Source organism: Manis pentadactyla, chromosome 8 (genome assembly GCF_030020395.1).
Source record: "Manis pentadactyla isolate mManPen7 chromosome 8, mManPen7.hap1, whole genome shotgun sequence".
NCBI classification, from domain to species: Eukaryota; Metazoa; Chordata; class Mammalia; order Pholidota; family Manidae; genus Manis; species Manis pentadactyla.
The window spans coordinates 126741185-126768806 of record NC_080026.1 but is presented as its reverse complement, the minus strand read 5'-3'; the positions used below and the strand labels follow the sequence as shown (position 1 = coordinate 126768806).

The window sequence follows — 27622 nt, the reverse complement described above, 5'->3', positions numbered from 1 at the left end:
AGGTGAAATTAATTTTACCATTTAATTTCACCTACTTTACAAAAAAACCCCACATTTCAGCCTGTAATTCAATATAAGCAATTACTAATGAGCTATTTTACTTTTTTTGCTGACCAAGAAAATATCCAGTATCTGTTTTGTAATTAGAGCACAACTCAGTTCAGACTCACCATGTTCAAGTGCTCAGAAGGCACTGTGGGTAAGTGTAGACTGAAGCACAAGATGGTGATCCCTTGAGAAGAGGGGATGTTGTCTTTCATCTGTGCATAGCATTCTTAGTGCCCAGCATCGTGCCTGGCACCTAAGTGTGGTTCTTTGGATGTGTTCATAGGGTGAAGAGCTGAATGTACTTACGAGGTTGGCTTGCCCAGCTGTGGCCCAGAAGGGCAGATGTTGACCTTGCTAGTCATTAGAAATGTAGTCACAACCCAGGACATTTTTTAAACAGCTTTCTTAAGATACAATTCACTCATCTTAAGTGTACATTTCAGTGGTTTTTAGTATACTCACGGAGTTGGGCATCCATCAGACAGTCAATTTTCACTACCCCCAAAAGAAACCTAGAATCATTTAGCTATTATCACCTCCTATCCTCTCATACCTTCCAGAGCAACCATATTCCATTTTCTGTCTTTAAATTTCCTATTCTGGGCATTTCATATAAATGGAACTAAATGGAACCATATGATATGTTGTCCCTTGTGATTGCCATTTTTCACTTGGCATGATGTTTTCAAGATTCGTCCATATTGTAGCATGTATTAGTACTTCATTCCTTTTTATTGCAGAATAATAGCCCATTGTGTCGATAGACCACATTTAATGATACATTTACCAGTTGATGGCCACTTGGATTGCTTCCACTTTTTGGCTATTATGAGTAGTGCTGCTGTGAATGTTCATGTGCAAGTTTTTGTGTGGACAGATTTTCCTTTCTTTTGGGCATAAATCTAGGACTGGAATGGCTGGGTTATTTGGGGAAATCTGTAATTTAACCACTTGGGGACATGCTAGACTGTTTTCCAGTCTGTGTTTTTTTTACATTCTCACCAGCAGCATTCCATTTCTCCAGGTCTTTGTCAACACTTGTTATTATCTATCTTTTGATTATAGTCAGCCTAATGAGTGTGAAGTGGTATGCCACTGTGGTTTTGAATTTGTATTTCCCTGATGTCTAATGATGTTGAGCATCCTTCAATGTGCTTATTGGCCATTTATATATTTTGTTTGGGGAAACGTTTATCCAGATCCTTTGTATTTTTTAATTGGGTTGTCTTTGTATTTTTGAGTTGTAATATTTCTTTATATAGTCTAGGTACAGTGCCTTATCAGATATATGAATTGCAATTATTTTCTATAATTCTGTGAATCATCACTTTCTTGATGGTGCCCTTTGAGGCACAACAGGTTTTAATTTTGCAGATGTCCAGTTTATCTATGTTTTCTTTCATTGTTTGTGCTTTCAATGTCATTAAAGCAACTATTGCCTAAAGTCACAAAGATGTATACTTATGTTTTCTTTTATTAGAGTTTTATAATTCTATCTCGTTGATCATTTTGAGTTAATTTTTTAAATGGTATGAGATAAGGGTCCAATTTTAACTATTTTGTATAAGGATATCCAGTAGTCCCAGCACTGTTAGTTAAAAATATTTTTTCCCCCATTGAAAATCTTGTCAAAATTAAATTGATCATGTGAGAGATTTTTTTTCTGGACTCTCAATTCTATTCCATTGATCTATATGTTTAACCTTTATACCCATACCCAAAAATATGTCTTTGTTACTGTAGGTTTGTAGTAACTTGAAATTAAGAAGTATGAGTCTTCCACCTTTGTTCTCCTTTGTCCAAATTGTTTTGGCTGTTTGAGAGCCCTGAAGAGTCCACATGTATTTTACCATCAGTTTGCTAGTTTCTTCAGAGACAGTTGAAATACTGATAGGATTGTGTTGAATCTATAGATCAGTTTTGGCACTATCGCCATTTTACTCCCCATAGATTAACTTGCCTGTTTTAAAATTTTATTCATGAAACCACCCAGGATGTAGTCTTTCTGTAAGGTCTCTTCCACTCAGCATAATATTAATGAGATTCATTCATGTTGTTGTGAATATTACTATTTCCATCTCTTTATATCATTGATTATTCTATTGTATGAATATACTTATGCTCATTTATCCATCTTCTGTTAATGGACACCAGGCTAGTTCTATTAGGAGCATTCATGTACAAGTCATTCTGTGGATATATGTTTTCATTCCTCTTGAGTGAATACGTAGGAGTAGAATTACTGGATCATGGTGCAGGCATATATTTAGTTTTATAAGAAACTGCTGGACCTTTCCCCAAAGTAGTGCCATTTTGCATTTCCACTAACAATGGATGAGAGTTTCAGTTGCTGTTCTTCCTTACTGACATTTGGTGGTGTGTAGCCATTCTGGTGAGTGCATAGTATTATTGTGGTTTTAATTTGCATTTCCCTTATGACTAATGAAGTTGGGCACTTTTTTATGTGTTTATTGGTCATTTGTATATGTTCTTTTGTGAAATGTCTGTTCAAATATTTAACTCATTGTAAAAATTGGCTCATTTGTCTTCCTATTAGTGAGCCGAAGGAATGCTTTATGTATCTGGGTACCAGACCTTTGTTAGAGACAGGTTTTGTGAATATTTTCTCCCCAAAATAGCTTACTGGTTCACTTTACTCATGGTGTTCTTCATTGAGCAGAATTTTAAATTTTGATAAAGTTTAATTTATCTTTTTCTCTTATTGCTATTGCTCTCAGTATACTAAGGAATCTTTGCTCCTGAGTCACTAGGGTATTTTCTTATGTTTTTTTCCTAGAAATCTTATAGTTTTAGTATTTGTCTATAGGTCTGTGACTGTCATGAATTAACCTTTGTGTGTGGTGTGAGGTAGGAGTCTGAGTTTGTTTTACTCTATATGGATATTCCAGTCCCATTTGTGGAAGAGACTTAGACTTGCCTTTCCCCCATTGAATTGGATTGTCTCCTTTGTTAAAAAAAAATCAGATGATTGTAAAACTGCGGCTTTGATTCTGGGCTCTCTACTCTGCTTCATTGATCTGCTTGTGTGTCCTAATGCCAGTTACACCATCTTGATTACTGCAGCTTTATTACATGTCGTGAAGTCGAGTACAATCACTCCTGTGACTTTGCCCTTCTCTTCAAGATTACTTTGGCTCTTCTAAATTTTCATATTTCTAAGAAATTTTAGAATTGCTCATCAATTCCTACAAAAATTCTGGTGGAATCACTATTGGGATTGTTTTCAATCTACAGATCAATGTGTGGAGAACCAGTATCTTAACAATATTGAGTCTTTCAATCTGTGAATATGGCACGTATCTCCATCTGCTTTAGGTCTTCTTTGATTTTCCGTGAGCCCATTTTATTCTTTTTGACTAAACTGTCCATTGCTCCCTTTTCTCTTATTTTCACCTTTTGAGTCCCATGGTGAAGTGGTGATGAGGGAGTGTCTGCAGTCAGATTGCCTGTGGGACCTTTGGCCAGTTAACATTTCAGTGAAATGAGAATGAGAATAATATGTACTTTACCAAGTTTTGAGGAGCATTATATGACATATTTAAGTAAAGCTCTTCAAAATGAAGGCTTAAATAAAGTTGGCTTTGTTTGGAACTGTCCTTCACAATCCAGCTCAGATTGTACCTGGTCCACGAACTTTGCTCAGAGCACCATCCCTGAAATTTCTCTTTTCCTCATTGTACTGTTTTCCTCTCTCTGTAGAATTTAGCACCTTTGCCTTGAGTGTGTCTGGCTCTCCTTTTTATTATAAGCTGTCTGTAGGTCTGGATTTGAGCTTCCATTTGTCCATGAATTGCACATATATAATAGTGCATCAGCTCTAGTGGATATTAAAAAAGTATCAGAAATTTTAGGTTTATTTTTTTCTGATGTGATCATATCCATTATCTTATTTATTTCCTCAAAGAATTAGTTAAGGCAAGCTTCATCCTCAATTACAGATGAAGAAACTGAAGTACCCCCAAGAGAAACTCGGCCACTAGCCATAACCAGTTAGGGAGAGAGCTAGAACTAGAACTCAGCTCTCTGGACATGAAGAAGAAAAATGATGCTTGAAAAGAATATATACATATAAAGCATGGTTGAAATTTAAAATTTAAAATAAAGCTCTGTAAGATGCCGGAAACTCTTTTTTCAGGGCAAGCTGGACACACACGTACATGCTTCATGAAAATGACATTTACATTTCATGACTGGGTTGAGTCAGTGAATGATATCATACAGATTTAAAAGAATCTTATACTGCCAGTGGAGGTTCTCCTCTCTTTTTGAAAGGTACTCAGCGGGTATGATGTGTGGTGATCACACTTACTGCTTGCTGACTGTTCTCCACAACCGTGAACATTTACAGCTGCAGAGGCTGGTTGTAAGGTGTCCTCAACTGTCTCTGTAGTCTGTCCCCCTGAAATAACTAGCTTCATTGTAGAAGAGCCCAGCCCATTGTGATGTCCTGCCATGCACAGCCGTGATGTGGAGTGATGGAGAGAGAGGGGCCACGTTAGCAACTGAACCTGCAAGTGGGTGACTTTAAAAAATGTACTGCCTTCCAGAGGAAAGACCCGTGCTCTGGTAGATTCATGAAGTACCTGTAGTTCACATTTAATTACCTGTTCCGAACTACTTCTGAAAAATACTAGCTCTTACATGATATAGAGTACGCGGTAATACTTCTAAGGTTTAATGTTTGTTCACAAAATAAACATTGATCCTGCTTCCAAAGGAACAAATATGACTAGGAGGGAATGAAGCCTTCATTGCTAGAAATGTTTTCTCACATCTTTTTCCTGGGCTGCCTCATTCTGTGCTGGGGGCATGGGGGAGTAGATGTGGAATACTTCACTGGATTTCTCTGATTCTTTGGTTTTAGATCCATGCAAGTCCATTTTATTCATTACAACAAGCATAGTTGCCAGGGTGCCAAAGAATTTTTGTTGATCTTGATTGATATCCTGAAACTCAGTTACTCACAAGTATCTGTGCAAACTACCTGCTTCTACTGAATGCCTTCTGTATGCCAGGCACTGTGTTAAGTCTTTATGAGCTTGATATCCCCTGACCCTCACAGCAGGCCTGTAACTCCCAGTGTAACAGATAGAGATGCTGAGCCTTAGAGAGGCCGTCTAACTTGGCCAATTGCAGAACCAGGATCAAAACTGGAGTAAGCACACTGACTCCAGAGCCCACCTGTGTATTGCCTACACGGTGTTCTCCTTCCCTGTTTCTTTCCCTCCTGTCCTCATTTTTGGGAACCCTAGAAAGATGACAGCTGAATCAGGGGCAGCTGCACAGATCTTGGTAGCTCGATCATGTGTCCTGGTATTGAATTGTTCTCCCTTTCCTTACCATCTTTTCATCCAGCTCGGTGTCCTTTCCCCATGTCCTTAACTTAACCTGTTGCCATAGACCTGCTGAGATAGTTTCCAGAGAAAATGATTTGTAGATTTCTTAAAAGGTAAAGGCACATCTAGGTGGTTTCTGCAATTGGGCCCCAAATCCAATAAAGGTACAGGAAAAGTGTGGTTGGAGTTCTAGAAATGTGGGGATTATGATATTGTGTATATTATAGGTATGGCTCAAGTTAACTCTGAACTAAGTCTCTGGGATGTTTTGGAAAAAAAGGGGTGTTTTGCTTGTTCATCTTTCTGCACACGTATCGATTGGGCATTCACTGAGAGACAGGCAGAATTAGCATGTGGTTAAGAGTTTGGCCTCTGAAGCCAGATTGCTTGGGTTGATTCCCAGATCATTTAGATCATTTACTTCCTTATGACCTTTGATCACTTTAGTTAACCTCTCTGGGTCTGTTTCCTAATCTGTAAAATGAGCATAATTATGATAGCTACCTTTTTGGGTGATTGAGAGAATTAAGACAGCTATGTAAAGTACTTAAAATAGTGCCCGATATATTGGAGTTCTGGAAATGTATTAGTTATTATTAATATAGAGGTGTTCTAATATTCTGCCCCAGACTTTGAAACTAAAAAAGGCAAAACATCCTGGCATCATCATGCCTCCAGCCTAGCTGGAAAGAGGGAGGGAAAATTACAAGTGTGTTTTAGTGAACTAAGGAGATGTGCAGTAATTTGGAAGCATAGGACAGAGGGTCCTAATGAAAGATCCTAGTACTGTCCATTATCAAACTTCAGAACTGGAAAGGATTGTAGAGAGTCAAACCCCTTTTGGAATCTAGATTACTTAAATGATTTGTCCCCGCTTGGGTGATTTATGCTAGGGCTAGGCCAGCACCTGTACCTCCTGAAACTGAGGTCAGGCCAGAGTGTATCACATGGCCAGACCTCCTCTTTGAAGACTCAGGCCAATTTACTGAAACATATTTACTCCCAAGTCATTCTAATCAGCAATGCTTGATGTTGGGGGCAGCTTCCCTGAACTCAGACTTTAATTGTCTCTGGCTCCCAGGAGCTCTCCTGATAGTAATTTCTGTCAAGCCATCAGAGTAATGGCCATTGTCTTACATTTACTTTCAAGTTGCCCATCCTGGTAAGGATTGCCTGGCAAAGAGACAGATTTATTCTGCCAGACACTTGTAAATATCTAGTTTGAATTTAGGAGCCTGGGTAACCAATTTTATTAAAACCCGGATCTCACAGACCTGCCTGAAGAATACATAGGTGATGAAACTAATTAAGTGACTTGGAAATGGAGCCGAAAGAGCATCGTTCAGGAAGTGTCCGTTGGGTATGGGGAGAGTGGATAGAGGCTGATTCAAGAAGGCACTGTAACCTTAAAGGTTTCAGGTGGTTTGTAACTCATCTGTAATGGGAAAAATACTTTACCACTGAGATAATATCTTGGGATAAATTTGAAATCACCAGCCATATTATGGATGAGTTTGTGGATGTATGTGGATTGCAGGGAATGAAAATTTTTTCTGTGAATGTAATTTAGCATGGATAAGATGACAAATAAGCTACATGCAGTAAGAGCCCATTTAATATAAATGTGTGTAATTTTACATTTAAAATCATCGTGTTTTCGAACTGGAAGGGACCTTAGAGAGCATCTGATAAAAATCAGTTTGCAGATGGAGGAACTGAAACCCAGAGATGAGTGGCTTTGCCTACAGTGCAAACTAGAATCTAGGTATATAGACTATTGGAGACGTTTTAGACCATAAGACTTGAAATCCACAGGCTCAGTTTAGTATTTTTACCAATAGTGGTTTTATGACATTGTTAATCAGAGCTATAACTGAAAGATGGACCAAAGCTTCAGCCCTTTGCATATGTGGATATTTAATAAAGTACTTGCTGTGACTCCTAATTAATACTAAATTATGTAAGTTTAGGGAAATTGGAACAATATTATTTGTCAGTCTCTTCCTTTGTTTGAGCTATTAATGTGGCTTCTTGTGATTTCTCAGCTGATGTAAAAGAATTCAGAGAAACTCATGTTCTTCTTTTCAAAGAAAAACACTGGTTGCTAGAAGGATTGAATTTAATACAGTTTCATATCATAGTGGTTTTAATAATGCAGTCTAAAGTATTTGTACATGAATTCATTAAGCCCAGATTAGTCTTATTATAATTACTCAAAAAGTAATTCAATTTAAGAGAAAACATTTTAAATGGATATAAAATACACTGTTAGCTGGGAAGCCATACTGTTCTACTTTATCAGCTCCATAAAGTACTAGCAGATTTGAATATAACTTTCACAGTGTACAGAATGCAATCATAAAAAGTATTATTCCTAAATCTATTTTTTTATGTTCTTTCAGTAGTTAAGAGTTTTATCCTTCTGTGGTAGGAATGAGATATACTAGGGATAGAATGTCATAAACACGTTTGAGACTTACTAGCCTGAGTCCCTTGTGCTGCCTTCCCAAGTCAGGCCAGGCCGATGGGCTACAAGTCACAGCCAAAGATTCATGTTGGTAGCACATTCCCCAGAAAATGTAGCAGGAAGATACTTCACAGCTTAAAACATTTTTTTTTTCTTACTTTCAAATGCTGAAAGACATTTACTGAGGGCCATGTGCCTTCAGAGGTGACAATGACAGGCAACAAAGTACTGGTCTTCATTTCTAACATGATAAAAGGTGAGGGGACCTGGAAGCAAGGACAAAGGTAGAACTTTCTCGGCCTACATCCAAAATGAGACAGAGGAGAAAAAAGAAAGAGAGATAGAAGGCCTTGCTGAGGAAGAGAAAGGGCCAGTTTTTGGCATTGTGGGCTGTCCCCATCAGTCCTTAATAACCAAAACTCACCTGCTCTGCTCAGTTCGCACTGCCTGAGTGTGCCTGGGGGAGCAGGAGAGCAGAGATATTGGCTGTGTGGCTACACGGCTGCCTGAGCTGTCTGGCTTTGGAGACACAGAAAACTAATCACCACCCTGGTGTGGTGCCATTGAGGCCAAGTGGGCGCCGTGTAGGAGCCCTTGACTCTGGCTGGGCTCCAGGAGAGCGCAGACCTGCACCTGGATAGGAAGGGGCTCCACCTAAGTGGTTTGTTGTGTTCAAACTTTAATTTATTTAATAAAGCAGCAGAACCCTTTTGTCAGGCAAATTCCTCATAGAAGCCCACAGTACCGAGCACAGTTGTTCTCAATTCAGCTGCTCCCACGTGGTCCCTACCTCTTTTGAACTCTGGGTCTCCAGGGAGCATGGCTTGAAACACTGATCAAACCCTAACATGGTGGCCTTGAGAAATAAAGGCAGGTCCACAGTAGACAGGGCATGTCAGAGGGGTGAATGGTGCTGAAAATAAAGGCTAGGCCCTGGATTTCTGGAGCTTCTGGGTTCTAATCACAACCTGTTAGATCACTGGTGTTTGGAGATAGGGTGTTATTATAGGACCTCTGATCTCAAAGATTAAAAAGAATTCATTCATAAGGTAGTATCTGAGAACTGCTTTAGAGAGGTTCTTAATGGCATGTAGCTATATGATAACAAGAAAGAATTAAAATGATTATTTTATTTTAATGGATTTTCTTCTTACAACATTTTATAGTCCTATACAGAGGTTTTTCAAATAATAGACTATATGTGTTTGTTGACTAAGAATACTACTGTTTATAGAAGTCTTTCTGAGTACTAGTCATTATGCATTCTTATATGCATCACCTCACTTGAGCTCCATAGCAGTTTATGAGGAAGCACAACAATTAGCTGTTGTTACTATCTATGTGTTGTGGATGAGAAAAACGAGGCATGCGGGGGTTAAATTCCCCAAGATCACACAGCCAGATGTGAGACCAGCTCAGATTTCAGGACCTGAGCACTTTGCTACCCTATTCTAATGCTTATTATTGTGACAACATTGACATTCACTTACTGAACATGTACCATAAACCAGCTACCATGAGCTGAGTGCTTTACGTAGGGGGGGATAAAGCGGCTAGCCCAAGATGGCGAGGATGGTGCACTCACAAGAACTTCAACCTAGTATTTGCCTCCATTGTCCACATGCTCTATGCTGATTAAATTATCCAACTTGATCTTCATGATATTCCTATGGAAGGGAAAAGGCTTATTTCTACCATCCTCATTTTACAGATGAGAACGTAAGCTTCAAGAGGTTTCACCCTGGGTTTCTACCTGGTGAGGAGCTACCCAATCTTAGGTCATGGGAACTAGTGGCTTCACTTAGGTGGTAACAGCCACTAGATGGTATTTTGGAGAGAAGAAGATAATCCTGCTCTTCTTGGGAAGCCCACTTGCCATGTTTGGACCTAGCCTTTGTCACTTTGAAGCAGTATGTCTCTGGAGCACCGGTATTCAACAAGAGAGGGGGAATTGGTGGGCCCTACCTTTCAACACAGGAAAGATTTTACTTTGTTCACAGAGACTTTCAGAAGTATAGAGACTGAATTCTAGTTACTCTTCATGACTAGGCATAGTGCTTGCTAGTTTTTGAAATTTGATGAGGGGCTAACTCAGCTGATCTTGAAATTGACTTTGGTTAATGGTGAACCTGACCCCATGCAAGGGAGTAGCCTTCGTTCCAGGTGTTCCCACATCCCTTGGCCCCTGGTTAGTTGGGTCCCAATAAAATTTACAGTGCTTTACTGTAAAAGCACTAGTAGTTGAAAGAGAATTTTCTTTCTGTAGCTCAAACCACAGGAGGACTCATACGACAGATATCTCCCCAGGTGAGACTTCTTAAATGGGAGTTAAGTGCATGCATTTTCAAGAAACTAAACTCCCCTCATATATAATTTAACCTAGAAAAGAAAGCAAGATTGAGAGAGTAGTGTGATTACATTGTTTGAGAACTAGTAACTTTACCTCCCCCACTCTTATGGAAGTGAGGCACAGTTTCACTGTTTGGCATATGTTTAATGCTGTGGGATGTGGGCTAAGTGTGATATTGTAATAATAGTCAGGGTTTCTCTAGCCATAGTTATGGACTGTGGATTGAAATAGTAAATTATTCCTAGCAGACTGAATGGGCAATAAGACTGCCATCCTGTTCTTCTCATAAAACAAAGCAATAGATAAATAAAGGAGAGCCGACTCACTTAACCTGCGTGGCTCTGGGCACTGCTAATTATTAACCCAGACGCAAGAGAGGGGTTCGCCCAGAGCGTAGTTAAATCATTTTTAATAGAGGTAAACACTAGCCATGTGGATGAGTAGTACTCAGGAAAGTTTTTAATCAGCAACGTTTAGGAATCACCCAGTCTAATTGCCATGACTTATTAATAATAATAAATAATCTTAGTCTTTTTATGGCCCCAGTCTCTGGAGGACTCAGTGCATTAAAGATCTCTGGGGTGTGAATCTCTCAGTAGCCATGTGGGAGGAGAGCAAGTATCCTTGAAGCTCATTCCTAATGGGAGAATTGGACATGGAGGCTAGGAAAGGCAAATCTGAGCTCTCTTCTTTCTTATTTTCTTCTTCCCACTTCTGAGTCACCAATTTATACATGCCCTTTTATCTATCTATAGGACCAGAATGGCTCCAGGGGGAGGGGGTGGGGCTAGAGAACAGGCTTTCTTTGTTCATGTGACCGATTGGGATTGAGGTTTTCTCCCTTGGGAAGTGAGTATGAGCAGAGCTTTGTCTCAAGGAGTTCATTTCCTCTGCCCAAGTGTCCCTGGAGTCCTTTGGGCTCAACAGGACTGGCTAGGGTGGGCCCTGGCGATTTCCAATTCCTGGGAGAGCAGAGAAGAGGGCACTATGCCTTATTCTCAGAGTGAGTCTCCATAGCAGCGGATAGGAAAATGTTGGTGTTAATTACCCATCTTAACCTTCCCAACAGCATTGCATGGGTATTAAAATATCCGGAGGCCACTGACAAGGAAATTCAAACGCAAAGAGTGGGAGTGACTGACTTCCGAATATTGCTAGTGGTTGGTTAGACTGAAAGGAGAATATCATACTCAAATTTGAGGCCCTCTGATTTTCATAAATAATTAGTTCCTGTGGTTTGGGATTGGGGGATGCGGGATGTGAACACCAGAACAAAAAATGTTAGGAGTATTTCTATGGCCAGTATCCTCTGAGGTTCCCAATTTTGTGGGGGTGGGGTAAAATGTAACTGAACAGCACAGAATTGATCTTCTAATTTATTTTCTGTTCTTCTGTCCTCGAATCCCTTGAGCCTGAGCCTGGATGGTTATCTTAGTTGGGAAAAGTGAAATTTTAAAGAGGGTACCCAAGCCATTAATACACAGAACAAAGAGTTAAGCAGTTCCAAGAACAGAATGATTTATGCCAGAAACTACAAAAGACATAAATTTAGAGCATAAATTACAAGGCAAAATTCATGTGCAAAATTGTTGCAATATTTATACTAGTGTTTATGAAAACTTACATTTGAATAAAAAGGTACAAAATGTAAATGAAGCTGAAAAAGAGGTTTTTAAAAAAAAAATCTAAAATAACATGAAAATCAGAAAGGTTTCTGGAATAGAAGATATGAATAATACTCTATGCAGATTTGTTTGCCAAAGCAAGGACTATACAGTGGAATTGGACGGAATAAGGTCACTAAATCCCTGCCTCAATTTCCTCCCTCCCTGCCCACTGATACGTTCCAGTGATTCAGATCACTACTGAATTTCTAAGGAAGTGCCCCATCAGAAGCCATGGGAGGAGGTTGAGGATTCTGGACGGATGTCGAGACTGGATCCGTATCTGAAAGACTAATCTTATTTCACTGATGTTTTCAAGGTTGGAAATTTTTGTCTGTATTCATTAGAGGAGAATGATAAATCTCTAATTTGTACTTGGCTAATAATAGGGATGAGCTTTTGTGCTTCATTAAGGTTAAATGAATCTCATGTAGTCCTGGCTCAGCCTTTAATGCCATGTGTGACCTTGGGAAAAATCACTTACTTCTCTGGGACTCAGTTTCCTCATCTGCAATATATGGGGGTTGGACCAGATGAGTGTTAAGACAGAGGAGCCCTTCTCCCTTCCCTGCTGTGTAGGAGCCAGGACAGGCAAGTAGAACCCGTGAAGGAGATGAAGACACATAGCTCTTGTCCACAGGAGCTCAGGTCTACATAAATAACTAATTATAATATGAGCTATAATTGCAAAATGCACAAATTACTCTAGGAGCACAGAGGCGGAAACAGTGACTTCCCTCTCTGTGGGGATAGGTGCTGAGAAGCTTCCCAGTGGCTGTGACATTTGAAGGCTGAGGAGGAGGGCTCCTCCAGGTGTGCAGGCTGGTCAGAGGGTGGGTGGTTCAGACTCTGTGTTCCAGGCAGCAAATGCATGTAGCAGGGTATATTTAGAGAGCTGCACATAGTCCTTCTCTTTGTCTGGGGACAGTGTCAGGGCGTGGGAGGTGAGTGGCATTCCACACATGGCTGTGTCAGAACTTGTGCCAAAGATGAATCACTGAGGTTAGAGAATAATGTATAGCACGTGTAAATTAAAGAGTTAAAGTTGTCTTGTAATGCACCAGTATGGCCCATTTATATCCCAGTTGGGTTTCAGGTGGGTGAGGGGTGGGGTGGTATTTTAGCCAGTTCCCTGGAAATTGTGAGCCTGCGGTCCTACCTGTGCCACAGTCACTGGCCTTGGTGTGCCCTTGGGCGCATGTGTATTGCACGTGAATGACACCCCTCATGGGGGTCACATGTGCCCAGTGGAATGAAAACTGCTCCCACAGGTATCCCATCCCTTCAGTCCAACTCACCAGATGCATGCTTCATCCACGCCGTTCATGGGTGCTTGGCTCTTTCTGACCTTGTAGGAGCTGCAGCTTTAGTTGATCACTGGCAGCAAATTTAGATGTTGATGTTTAGATAGCTCTTATTTAGTTTTTGAGATGAAAATAGCTGAAGTTTAAAAATTTAGATTATATGTGTAAGGCTTGTCCATTGTTAAAAATTAAGATAATACAGAAATGCTTACGTAAGATTTAAAAAAAATAACCCCAGATTTCATCACCTGAGGATAAACATTTCTTAGAGCATTGTCACAGATCTCTCTGCATGTAGACATACATATGTATGTGTGCATATAGATGGCTTCAGGATACATGTTCTATGTGGCTATATGGCTTTTTCATTCCAAAGTAATCAGAGTCTTTAAATAACCATTTCAAATGACTGCACCCTAATCCATTGTTTGGGATATATTATTTTTGGTTTGATGCTCTGTTGACAAATAGGCAATACCTTGTTTTGCCATTATATACAATGCTGTGATGAATGGCCTTATAGACTTCTTTTGCACCTTTACTGATTTCATTAGATAAAATTCCTGGAAGTGGTACTGTGAGGTCAAGGAATGCATATTTAACGTTTCCTCTTGTACTGTCTGACTGTTGTTTCGAAGCTTCATACCTATGAACAACCATACCAGCAGAGTGGGAACTGGCTTGTGTCTGGGTGGTGCTATCTCTACCCTGCCAGCAGTATCTTCCATCTTTATGTTACTGAATGAGAAAGTATGAGCTGACAAGAATATTTGTAGGGTGACTGGGAGGTGGTAAAACCAGGGTGGGCCTGAATGCACAGGAGAGAGGTCAGCCTGTGTTCTTCAAAAGATCTGTACAAAATATTCATCACAATTCCTAATTTCCAAACCCTGAGAACAGTCCACATGTCCCTCAACATTAGAAGGGAGAAAGAAATCATGATGTAATTGCAACTTGGAATACTATACAGCAGTGAGAATGAATGATCTCATATATGCTACAGCAGGATGACTCCCGCCATCACTGCAGCAAAGAAGGCAGGCTGAAAAAGGTCATACCTTAGCATTTCATTTATATACAGTATGAAAGCAGGCAAAATGAATTAAGTTGTTGGAAGTCATGCTCGTGGCTACTCTTAGGAGGGGTATTAGTGACTGTTTGTTTATGCATTTTGCAAGATGTGTGTTTGCCAGTGCCAGATGTACTGCCCAGCGTATAGTAACCATTCAAATATTTATTGAAAAAATAAATTGGTCTTTTTTTGCCTTTTAACCTAGTATTCAATATGAAGACATGGTATTACTAGTTGAAAGGTATGATGTGGAAAATTCATACAAATGGTTTGTTTCGATGATTTTAATATGGAGTTTTAATATATCTGCAGCCCTTCCTCCTTTTATCCTCTGTGCCATTGTCTCTTTTGTTATTTATGAACCAGTCAGGCAATGTATTTGTGGGTCCGAAGGTGGTTTTGGAATCTGACAGACTTAGTTGAGTCCTTGGCCCATTGCTTACTCCTCTGTGGCCTTGGATGAGTTACTTTTACCTTCCAGGCATCACCTTCCCTATCCATACAGTGAGGATGATAATATAGCCTACTTTATAGGGTTGTTGTGACAATAATATTAATATTTATAATAACCACTGAGTTTTGTATGTTTACCATGTGCTGGGCACCAATCTAAGCTCTTAAAACATAGGACATAGTTTGTTTGATCTTTTCAATACTCCTGTCTATCTGTGGTTTAGGGAATGTAAGCTACATAGCTAGTAAGTGTCAAGCCAGGATTTAAACCTAGGCATTTTCATTCCAGAACTGGAGTTCTTAGCCACTGTCTCTGAGCTGAAGGAGATGTCGTGCAAAGAGGGCTCAGCAAAGTCAGCATATGTTATGTATGATTATCGTCACTGTCATTTTCAACATCATTAATATTTTTTTCTCCTCTCTCCCTGCCTCCTCTCCTGGTTTCCTCCCTCCCGGCAGATGTTTTCCAGCAAGGTAAGTTCACTGCCTCCTGCCTGCTGTTCCACTGGCTGTGCTCTTTGGGGAACAAGGGTGGAGTCCGTGTGCACAGGGTTTTGGGGCTTCCTTTCTCTGTGGACATGTCAGAGGGCTTCAGGAGGCACAATGAGGACAATGGCCAGGGGTGGCCTGAAGTGCCCTCAGCCTCCACTGTCCAGCCACTGCTTTCTCCTCTGGGCTGTGCTTGGGGGTAGGGTGGGGACTGGACCGCTGGGGCAGGACCCTGGGGTGGGGTCAAGGCCAGGCCCCTGTCAGGGGGCAGGGCTGCTGGGGGACTTGTGGGACATGGAGAAGCAGGCTTCTCTGGAGGAGGTTGGGGTCGAGGTGCCCATCCCTTGGGGTTCCTGCATCAGGGCTAACTTGGTCAGGCTCCATATGCCAGCTCCATGTGGGGCTTTCTTTGCCATGCAGCTGTGTCACTGTCCTGGCGGTGTGGGCAAGGCCATGGCATGATACCTTCAACTCAGGTGTCCCTCACAGTGCCTCTGTCTGGGATTGAGACTGAGACATGCCAGGGATGGGGGAAGAGGGATGGAATGTCTAACCTGTTTTGCCAGCCAAGCTCATGCATTCCAGGGAGCTGGAGATGCAAAGCCTAACCCCAGACTGTGTCCTCTGGCACGTGTCATAGGCCCGCTTAGGATGCACAGCCCGTGTGCCCTGGGATGCAGAGGGAGACCCATTGCATGGCCTTGCTGAACCTGCTAGACAATCATGGTGCGGGGCGGCGCTGCCTCTTCCTTTTTTTTGTCACAGCCTGAAACCTCCAGGTAGAAGTGGCGGGCATAACTGCATCAAAGCTGGGGAAGACGTTTGTAGCACACACCTGCTATGTCTTTCTTGACTCAAAGTCTGGTTTAGAATAAAAGTGAATGGTCTAAAAATACATCTAAGCATCCTATAAATAGCTTCCAAATAATCTTAGAAGCTTGGTATTTTCACAATGATCATTTCACCCCAAACATGCCGCATGTGTTACGGAGAATGCCTGTCTGCTTTCTTGATAGAAGCACAGTGTGGGTAACAATGAGGGGGCTCGTGTGTTGTCTTTTAAGAGTCTGGAGTCACAGACCTACTTCTATAAATAATTCATAAACCCCAACAAGCTATAAGTAATAAGTCCCATTTGGCTAGAAACTAAGAGATGAGCACAACTGAAAAGGTGCCTCACCTGTTCATGTAAGGAAAGTACTGCAGTCAGGGCCTCTTGCCATAGTGTGCTTTCTTCCTTGACAAATTAGGGGTTCAGTGGGATGCACTGCAATAACAGTATTCTTCTTCCCCTTTAACGAGAATGGAGGTGCCACCCAGCACTGAATTGCATGTCTCCTTTAGGGACACACAGCGCCCGACTCTGGAAAGTCTTTCTGGAGCACGTGTGCCAGGGCCCCTGAGGAGTGGGGAGAGAAAAGGCTTGTGTTAGGTTTGGCTTTGCTCCACACGGTAGTGAGCATTCATGGCTGCTGTAGTCAGTATAAAAAATGACTGATTAGGCTACCTATGTCAAGTGTGCCTCCTTTTATAATCAGTCATGCCATTCGATTGATACGGTTTGCCTGTCAGTAACAACGATATACAGAGCAAAAGTTATAATCTTCTGTAAATCACTGGCTATCGAGACTTAATAGCATCTTCCAGAGAGGGAAGCTGCTAGCTACCCTGTGCCCTGTGTGGTGGTGGGCAGCAGCTCCCTTATGAGGTATTGCCAAGATTGCAAATGCAGAGAACTGAACTTGCTTTTGTGAATTATTTACATGGCTCTGGCCTTGTAGGACCATTTCATACCGACAGACATTCTCTGAAATGATGGCAAGGAACTCGCCAGCTGGTGCCCCCTCCTTACCTTTCCTTTGGGCCATTCTGCCTGTGAAATTAGTGCTCAGTAAAATGTGACAGTAACAATGTGCTGGTGACAGGCACATCAGACCGGGACAAAAGGCTCTGTGTCTTACAGATGGAGCCTAAAACATGACTCTGCAGTGTCTTCTGTGGCTGAAATTCTGTTCCAGAATTGTGCCATTAACTTGAAACATGGGGGCCCTGAATTGTGCTAGAAATAAATAACCAGAAAACCACATGGCTTCAGATGAACAGAAGCCACTGGGTCATCCCTGAGGCCTGTCCATACACAGAGTGGTGACTCTGGGTGGCTCTGGCCCCCTGGCCCTGCTGTGGGCATCCAGGCCCTGCTTGCTTTGGCTTCAATGAGGAGACTTGGGCACCGGGGAGTTGGGGAGCTGCTGCCCTTGTAGATGCGTGCTTCTGGCGGTGAGTGGGTGGGGCCTCTTTGCCCAGAGGAGTCCCTGCAGCTTTGGGCTGCTGCGCACTGTGGCAGGCAGAAGAGAGAAGCAGGCCTGCAAGTTGACAACATCAGACATTCCCAGAGGAAACCAAAGCTGTTTCCTCTGGATTGCGTTGTCTTTTATTTCACTACAGATCAGTCTTGTTATAGTAGGTGGAGCTCAGCAGCTACTGCCAGGCCTTTCGCCGCTGTATCTACTGTGTGTGCACGTGGGAGCAAGTTTCTACCCTGCTCCTCTGCCATTGTGTAGCTTTTTTGGTTCTTTCATCTGTAAATACCGTGGTTAGACCGCAGGCCTCGAGACTGTCAAGGGCAAGTGGGGCCACAGCTGGGCCTTCACATGTGTGAGGTCCAGGACCACAGAGCCACATTCTCAAGGAGCTTCAATTGACCCACATTCTCTGTCACTCACAGAGCTCCTGAGCCACTGGATGGCTCTCAGAAATTCCGAAGTGCCACAGAATTGCTCTTCACAACATCAGGTGCGATTGAAAATGTTGTACATGTGCACATGTCTAGAATCTTGAGTTTCAGAGCACTTTTATACCAATCATTTAATGATGAAGTCAGGACCATGCACCCGCACACATGCCTCATTTGAAGTTACTGAAGCACCTTTGGAATGCTCATCCGTAGGCTCAACCTTGATTCTGAAATCTGAACAGACACCCAGCTAGTGGCTTGGAAATCAGAACAGTATCTCTCAGCGGGGTGTTTGAAAGTGTAAATGGGCACAGCATAAAGGTTTCACGACAGAGGTAATCGTCTGCTCTGCGCTGTGAACTGAGGTCCCTTATAGACTCTGAGCCTGAATAGGCCTCGGTTTCCTCCTGCTCCTGTCTCACCTGGAGCTGGGATCATACTAGCGGAGAGATTTTTCTTCCAGCTCAAGTAATTTTAGATATCTCTCCAACATAGTGCCACTCGTTTATTTTGCAACCAGTAGATATGTGCTGTGTACTTCCTGGGCCTGAAGGATAAGGGAGAGGGCAAGACAGCCAAGGCCCCCGGTTCTCATGGAACTTCCATTTTGGCTTGGAGAGGGCCTCAAACATGCAGGTAAATAAACGAGGTACATTCTGAGGGTGACACATGCAATGACAAATGTATCACGGGATGGGGTGTCAGCAGCTAGGAAGGCCGCGTCAGGGGTGACCGGGGAAGAAGGACCAGCTATTGGAGGACAGGTGGTCACAGCAGGGAGAAGCCTCTCTGGCAGGAACACCCCGACAGTCCAGGGTCAGAGGGAAGCCTGTGTGGCTGGAACTTTCCACCAAGGAGAGTTGTGCGAAATGCCCAAGGAGAGGCGGACGTGAGTGTAGTCAGGGGATCGGAGGAAGTCGGCCAGCAGTGGGTTTTAAGCAGAAGAGTGGCATGGTCTTCCTTTTGTTAAAACTGATACACTGGCTGCTGTGAAAATGCCCAAGAACAGCGTGTGAGGAGGTAAATCCAGGGCAGGGCTGAGATGGGGTCCTGTGCACCGGCTCTAATTGCTCCCCGCAGTGGGTCTCTGCCATCCTGGGTGGGGGGAGGGGCAGCCCTAATCCAGCCAGCCCACCTCTGCTGAGAGCCTCACTTTCTGCTCGCTGCCCATGGGGAGTCTCGTGCTCATGATTAACACCTCCTCTCCTTACAGCCAGCAAATTATACTCATCAAGGGCATGGCTAACATAGTCCAAATGTGTCTTTAGATTGTGAAAAGCCACTTTTCTCCAGTGCTTACATATGTGTGTATCAGATGTATTACATGTTAATATACATGTTCCTGTGCTTGGGAGACCTCAGTTTGACTCCTGGCGGGGTTGCTGTCTTCATCGGGGTGCTCGGGCCGGTTGCCTTGCCCCGTAGCCTCCGTTTTCCCGTGTGTAAAATGGGAGAGTTGGGCGTCCCAGACCCACCTTGGCTTCCTGCTGAGGCTCTGTCCTGAGAAGTGTTAGCTGTGTTTGAGTTACAGAGTGCAGAAATATCCCATGCTACATGTTTTGACTCTTCTCTGGAGAACTTGGGTGAAGGCAGAGGCTTCCCTAATGTCTGGGAACTGAGACAGAAACTACTGTGGTTTCAGAAGTGCAATGTGCTCACATGGCCATTTTGAAACATCAGCTCTTTCCCACATGGATTAATGCTGAATTTCACAATGGATGGCATTGCTTTTACTAATTTGAAGAGAACAATGAATCACAGTTTGGTTTCTGGCAGCCCAGCCAGGCCTGTTAATTGTTGGGGTGGGCTTGTGGTGACAGGGACCACTGTCATTTATAACGTGCTTGACTTGAGCTCTTCTGCATATTTCAAACTTACCGGTTAAATTGCTGGGTCTGGATCTTAGATTTTCCCAGCCACTGCGGAAAACCTATCCATTATAAAGCTCTGACCCTTTAGCCATGAATTATGGTCCCCCTGGTAATGCTACACATTATGAAATATTGTTTTCTTTATGAATATAGGCTTTGGGTGAATAAATTAAACCTGCATTTCCAAGTAAAAAAAATCCCAAATTGTCATAATGATGTTAACTAGTAAATGAGAAAAACGTGTTCACGTTTTTATGGTGGAATGTGGTTAGTTCCCTGGTCACACTTTCCTATATGCTGATACTTACTGTGTATGTGTATCATCCCCCATTCTATCCAGAATCAGTAGTATATTCTGAGTCACATAGGAAACGCATCCATCTTTCCAGCACAAACTGGGCAACATTGCTATTTAATTATACACAGATTCCCTTTGTGTATGTGTGTGTGATCTATGAGGAAACAACAACATATTTAAATAATCATATTGTCTGAGATGCTTTATCACATCCCGTGCAGGCTTTGTAGATTGGCCTGTCCCCTGCAAGGAGACCTTGGGTGGGTCTTTTTTGTTGTAGTAGGTTCATTGTGTGCCCACTCGAGCCCCAGGGCATGAGTTTGGGGTGAGGTTTCAGAGCCACCTTCTCCTAGCAACTAGAGTTTCAAAATTGCCAGATCAGTAAAAGGGGAAACTTTTAGATTCTACTGTTGAGATGGTTGCTAATAAGGCCAGTTTGTCTCTTCAAAATTTAATTTTATTTGGATTATGATGACGGTGATGATAATAATAATAATATTTTGTACTTCTTGTATTCAAGGCATTGAGACAGGCACTTTGCACACGTTTTTCTCATTGAATCTACCCCCAAATTTTATGAAATAGGTCTTATAACCAATAATCCCACTGTACAGAGGAGAAAACTGAGGCACAGAGTGGACCCCACCCTAGCAATGGTTATATAACTACAGGAGGTAGAGCCAGGATTTTTTTTTTGAAATTCAGAGACTTTATCTTATTGAACAGTTTTAGGTTTTCAGAAAAATTGTGAAGATAGTGCAGAGAGTTCCCATATACCCCACACCCTATCTCCCCTATTACTAACATCTTACATTAGTATGTGCATTTGTTACTATTTAATGACCCAGTATTGATCCATTATTAATAACTGAAGTCCAAAGCTTATATAGTTTCCTGAGTTTTTACTTAATGTCTTTCTTCTGTCCTGGGATCCCATCCAGGACACCACATTACATTTGGTTGTCATGTCTCCTTAGTCTCCCCTTGGCTGTGACAGTTTCTAAGATTCCCTTGTTTGGATGACCTTGACAGTTTTGAGGAGTACTGGTATTTTGACGAATATATTGTAGGAGGTCCCTCTCTGGGGATTTATTGTATGTTTTTCTCATGATTAGGCTGAGATGATGGGTTTTAGGGAAGATCACAGAGGGAAGACCCCATTTGCATCCCATCAGAGCAAAGGCATCTACTGTCACATTTATTGTTCTTTATCACTTGGCTGAAGTAGGGGTCGTCGAGTTTGTCCACTGTGCAGTCACTTGTCCTCCTCCTTTCCATTATGTACTCTTTGGGAGGAAGTCTGTGCACAGCTGGCTCTTAAGGAGCGGGAAGTTAGGCCCTACCTCATAGAGGGGAGACTGTCTACCTAAATTATTCTTCTGAGTGGGAGATTTGGCTTTTAGCCCTCATTTATTAATTGGTCAGTATGGACTCATGGATATTTATTATATACTTTGGGCTGCAATGCAGTACAATTTAATTTTTTCTTGCTTTGGCCACTGGGGCTTTTTCAGTTGGTTCCTTATGCCCCTTTCACACATCTCTGTCAGTTTTTTTTTGAAGTATAGTTGATTCGTTGTAACCTTTTTTGGGAGCACTTCTGCAATACTTTCTGATACTACAAGATGTTCCAGGCACATTCTGTGTATTTCCCACCCCTGTTCTAGAATGAGCTTTTCTCCAAGGAGCTTTGGTTCCTTTCACTGGAAACCAAGCTCTGGGTGCTGAGTGTGCTTGTTTCTGTGGTGTCATTTCCTTCAGGCCCGCTCAGCTAACAGAGCAAAAAATATACGTGTGTACACTAACCATGCTATATGCATATCTGTTTCTATATGCAACCATGTGTGTCCACGTGAGCTAAGCGTGAGCTGTTACCGATGCCTCCTACTCTAATCCATCACCACATGGGTCATCTCAGCCTCCTCCCCTTGCTTATCTGTACATTCTCACTCCCAAGGTGAGACACTTGGGCCAGGATTTTGAACCCAGATAGTTTGACTTCATGTCCTGTCATATACTGTTTCTGACTTTTGATACCAATATGCTATCCAGGGGCTTTTGTCTACCACTGGTGGGACACAGTCACAGACCCCTGACCCTTCCCAAGGCCCAAGGTGGCTGCCCAGCCTGGGCAGGCCAGGGACGAACCAACTGGTCTGTTTATAATGTTTCAGCTGTTGAGTGCTTACATCTTCCTTGGATTGATTGTGGTTTATTGGGGTCCAAGATTGACCCATCTTTTAAACTGCTAAGTTTGTCCTGGGGACAGATTATGAGGCTGCGGTGGGTACAGGAGAGATTGAGCATGTGTATCTGTTTGGGCTGCCATGCACCTGCCAGTTTCCCCCGGCTTCTCTCTGATGCTCCTTCCCCTCCACGCAGAGGGGATGTTCTGACTTGGAAGCCTGCCTGTGATGGCAGCATTCATCAGCCAGGTGATGGGGGCACCCGTGGAGACAGGTGGTGCCCATTTGCCAATGCCCTTGGCTACCTGTGGTGCACCTGGTCCCCTCCAGCCCAGCTGTCAGGGGGTTCGGCCTCTTGAACCCCATTATGTCAGGGAGCTCTACTCATATTGTTTTTGGAGCCTGGCTTACTAAAAGCCGCAGAACATTCTATAACGTTATGGTTGATTTATTCAAATTTTTGTTCCTAGGTGAAGGAATCTTTCGGGAAGCACTTTTGTGAGTTGATAGAAATGTATTCTTTATACTTGACAACAGGGTTGGTGACATGTCTCCCCAGGCTGATGGCTGGATGGAGGCACCCACTGAAGGCAGCCTTCTTCTAGGGGACACTAGGCCAGGCCCCCCTGAGCATGCCCACCTTCATTTCTAGCACCCCTTCCGCCATCCCATCCAACCCCATAAGGCTCTGCCATGTTGGTCCCTTCAGATCCTTGTCCACACCTCCGTGCCTTTGGATCTGCCGGCTGCTCTTTTTGGAGTGCTTCTCCTCATTTTCAGCAACCCTTGTCCTGCTCTGCACCCTACCCTCAGAAAAGTAGCAGGTCCTGCCATCATGGTGGATGACCCAGGCATGGGTGCTGTGGGTTTTCGATCTGATGCTGACGCCTCCACTGTGCGTGGGAGAAGCAGGCTCTCCTGTTCACATCATCCTCTCATGTCCTGTTAATGTAATATACACAACTACTGGGACAACATTGGACTTTGAAATCGTTGAAAAGGTACCACCCAACTCCTCTTGGATACGTGCCTGCTCTTGCTTACTCTTGAACACTCAGCCTACGTCTTCTCTGCTGGTTTATCCCGACCCCACCCCCACCCCGCAACGCTGGCAGATGGGGAATTCTGCCTTCCACTCTGGAGTTTCCCGTCGCCTTCTCAGCCTGTCAGCAGTTCTCTCAACTTGTTGTGATATGTTTAAGTGTCTGTCTTCCCACAGCAGATTGAGTGCCTAGAGAAAAAGGATCATGTCTTTTATTTTGAATCTCTAGCACCAAATGCAGTGCCTAACGCACAGTAGGCGCTCGATAGATGTTTGATGAATGAAAGTGGACTGAAGTAACAAGGCTCCGAGGGACTGGCATTTTGTGCATAGCTTGTGTGTGTGTGTGTGTGTGTGTGTGTGTGTGTGTGTGCGCACGCGTGCGTGTGTATGCACGCACAATCTTCTTTTGGCAGTTTGACAGTCTAGGTTCTTTACTAAAGTTGAGGGAGAATGCTGGCAGTGTAATAAATAGATAGTCATGTCAACAGCCAAGCTTAACTTTGGTCTCCTGATTTTGGAGTCCAAAAACCTTTTTTTATCCAGTTCCTTCACCACCATGTTTACTTTTTTTGGAGGGGACAGTAGTTGGACCTATAGTGAATCTGCAAATATTTTACCTGCTCAGGTTTGTTCAAGGCATAAGCAGGAACATGGATATTTAGTAGACACATCCCTGCCTTCCTGCTGGTTTCACTGGAGACGCAAGGCCAGTGGGTGCTGTCCTCTCCCAGTGCTGGAGGAAGCCATGGAGGCCTAGGCCCCTGGGAAGGGTGGTGCTGGAGATGGGTCTGAAGGAAGCAGGACAGAGGCTGGCTGGGAGGTGGATGGGGTCGGGGGGTGACAGTCTGAATGGAAGTAGAGACAAAGATAGGCAGGATGTTGTGTTTATGGGATGTTGAGAGAACAGTGAACCTACAGGCTCTGGGTTGGGATTGAATGGGGTCAGTCACAGTCTGCTGATTGCCAGAAACCTCTTTGTTTTCTTGTGCCCACCCCCAGAATACTCTCAGTATGATTGAAAATATTTTGTCTACCAAATGAATAGTGTTGGCTGTTGAGTTTTCCCATTTTTTATTACTCATTTTGTCCTGTCTTTTGCTACTCAAAGATGAACAATCAGTGTCCCTGATCAGCAGAGTGAATGTTATGCCCCTAAGTTGATGAAATTCCGGTCCACACACACACACACACAAATCCAGCTTGATATTTTACATAGCTTGAGTGGTGGTCTTCTTGGTTATTTTAAAATCTGGGCGACAAAGTTTAGACTTGTTTTAGGAAGCCCAAGAAAGCCATTAAATATTTTTGAGCACAGAAATAGCATGGACTGAGCCCACAATAAAACTGTGTGTGCTGGGTGCTGGCAGCAGTGGACCAAATTGGCCTCTACTTACTGACTTAGTGTGTGTCAGGCACGTACATTAAACTCACTTCTTCCCCAGAATAACCCTGAGATTCACATACTCTTTTATCCCCATTTTTCAGATGCTGAAATAGATTCAGAAAGCAGAGGTAGTTTTACTTTGCGGAATGTCTCCTTGCTAATGAAAGACTGAGTCTGAGTACAGACCCAGGCAGTTGGGCTTAGTGTGAATACTTAAACACATCACACATCTTGGAAGGACCAGGGGACTATGTTGGGTTTGCCAATGGGTCAGGATAGAGAGTGCCATGACCAGGCAAGAGGTCCCAGCCAAACCCCAGAGAAACGAAAGCATAGGTCCAGCAAGAAAACTCATGTGCAAGTCTTCATAGAAGCATTATTCATAATAGCCCAAAGCTAGAGATAGCCCAGTGTTTCTCCATAGGAAAAAGGACAAAGGCAGTACCTACATAGACTAGAAGGCTACTCAGAAATAAAGAGGAACGAAATGTTGATAGACATGACATGGATGAATCTCAGAAACACTGTGTCAAGTGAAAGAAGGCTTTCACAGAAGAGGACACTCTGTGTGATTCCATTTATATGAAATTGTTAAAATAGTCTTTGATGGATGAAACTCAGAACATTGGTTGCCTCTGGGGAAATGGGAGTGGAGATTCACTTGGAAGAGGCAAGAGAGAACTTTCTGGGCTGATGTTGGTGCTCTGTCTTGATAGGGGTTTGGCCTAAACAGGTGTATGCATTTGTCAAAACTCCAAGAATGTATATTTAAGATTTGTGTGTTTCACTGTATGTAAATTTTACCTTAAAAGGAAGAACTATAAACAAATACAGAGCTTTCATTAATGATATGCACACTGAAGTATTCAGGAGCAACTGCACTGATGTCTGTAGTTTATTTTGAAATGTATCCAATAACCAAGAAGATGCATGGATGACTGGAGAGAGGGGTGGACAGATGGATGAATATATGATAAAGCAAGTATAGTTCAGTGCTGATGGTTAACATAGGTGGTAAGTATATAGGTTTTCACTATAAATTCTTTCAACTTGCTATTTTGAAAACTTAATAATAAAATGATAAGGAAAAGAAGAGAGACCCTAGTTGGAGTCCTTTGTGTAATACAGAGCATGTGGCCTCAGTAGTTAGGAACGTGGAGGTCAATCAGAAGTGGGCACATCCCAGAGGAGGAGGCAGGGCATGGGTCCAGCTGCAGGGCTCCAGGTGAGAGGTGGGTGGAGAGCAGACTTTGGAACCTCTGCCGGTTTCTGGGGCTGCTGTAATGAACCATCACCAGCCTGGTGGTACTTCTGTTTAAACAAGAGAAATGCATCCTCTCACAGTTCTGTAGGCTGGGAGTCTGAAATCAAGGTGTCCGTAGGGCCATCCTCTCCTGGAAAGCTCTCGGGGAGGATGCTTGCTTGCAGGCTCTAGCTTCAGTCCTCGGCATCGGCAGCTTGTGGCTGCATCACTCCAGTCCCTCCCTTCGTCCTCACAGGGCCTTTTACTCCATGTGTCTCTGTATGTCTCCTCCGTGGCTTATGAGTTTACACGTCTTTGGATTTAGGGCCCACCCTTACCTGGTATGACCTCATCTTAACTCAGTGACATGTGCAAAGATCTTATTTCCAAATAAATTTCACATGATGAGGTTCAGAGTGGACATGCATTTTGAGGGGACACTATTCAATCATGACAGACAACCCACCAACCCAGGAGTCCCCAAATGAAGAGAGAAAGATGGGAAGACTGGGGCAGAAAAGAGGGCAGGGAGTTGGAGGATAGGAGGAAATCCTGATGAGAATGGAGAAGGAAATGAGATTAAATTCTGTAAGACAAAGAAACAAGGGCTCCGGAGAAAGGAAAATGAAGCAAGTTGGTTTCCAGGAAAGGGGCCATGCCTCAACCACGGCTCTCTATCCATTTATCTCTTGAATATCTGAAAGAATTAAAATGTAAATCTCAGAAATTAAATCCATGGGCACAGTGTAAACAGAGGAGGCTTTTGCAGAACAGACAAAGCTGTTCTTTTTCCTTGTTAAACAGCCATGGTGGGAAACCACGTCTGTATGCACAGGTTTTATTTGAGATGGATTAAAGTTCATGATGAGCGAATCTCTGAAGGATTGGAGGGGCTGTTCTCATAAGCCTGCAAAAGTTCATCTCCTTATCTGAGGCTTATCCAAGCCTGATGAAACCTTTCAGGCCAGCGAGGAGGTTAGGGACCTCCAGCAGCTGAAAGTTAATATCCTGCATCAGGAAACCACCTGCATTGTGAGGGGGTGCAGGGATGAGAGGCCTATAAATTAATACACTCTGAACAGAGGCCTTCTGTGGTTTGGGGCTTCCTGAGCTTGGACCACCTACTCTCTTTGGTGGGCGGATTACAAGTTCAGCCCTTGGAGCCCTTTTGGAGAAGAGGTAACGCACAGTAGTTCTTGAGACCTTCTACCACATTCAGTTCTCACATCAGCTTGCGTGATCTGGCCCCAGTTACCCCCACTGCCTCACTGTCCTCTGGTGTCCCCCCATCACCTTTCTCAGTCACCCCCTCAGACACCCAGCTGGATTCTTGCACCCTTCATCTGAGCTTGCCTGTGCCTTGGGGCCCCAGAACATTCCTCCTACGGTCGACAACTCTCTGTTAGGCAGCTGCCTTCCTCACCCTCCTCGCTGAAGATTTACCCCCAGATGTGCTCCTCCAGTTCTTGGTTTAATTTCTTTGTAGCACTTGTACAAAATGGGTAGTGGTTTGATAATGTGCCCCTGAAATTCACATCCACTTGGAACCTCCGAATGTGACATCATTTGGAAAGAGGGTTAGTTAAGGTCTGAGATGAAGTCATCCTAAGATTTAGGCTGGGCCCCAAATCCAATGACTAGTATCCTTACAAGAGGA

At 43.1% G+C, this 27622-nt stretch overlaps 1 protein-coding gene across 5 annotated transcripts in view; it reads left to right on the top strand.

The window, feature by feature from the left end:
* The window catches only part of GFRA1 (GDNF family receptor alpha 1), a 205948-nt gene that overhangs the window by 50818 nt on the left and 127508 nt on the right, over nucleotides 1-27622 (top strand). For 4 of the 5 annotated variants that reach the window (XM_036898800.2, XM_036898803.2, XM_036898802.2 and 1 more), the window contains exon 5: nucleotides 15175-15189. The exons of the other annotated variant lie outside the window; for it this stretch is intronic. In XM_036898800.2, coding sequence (XP_036754695.2) covers nucleotides 15175-15189 — 15 coding nt within the window. The remainder of the gene's footprint in view (nucleotides 1-15174; nucleotides 15190-27622) is intronic. 5 annotated transcript variants of the gene reach the window in all.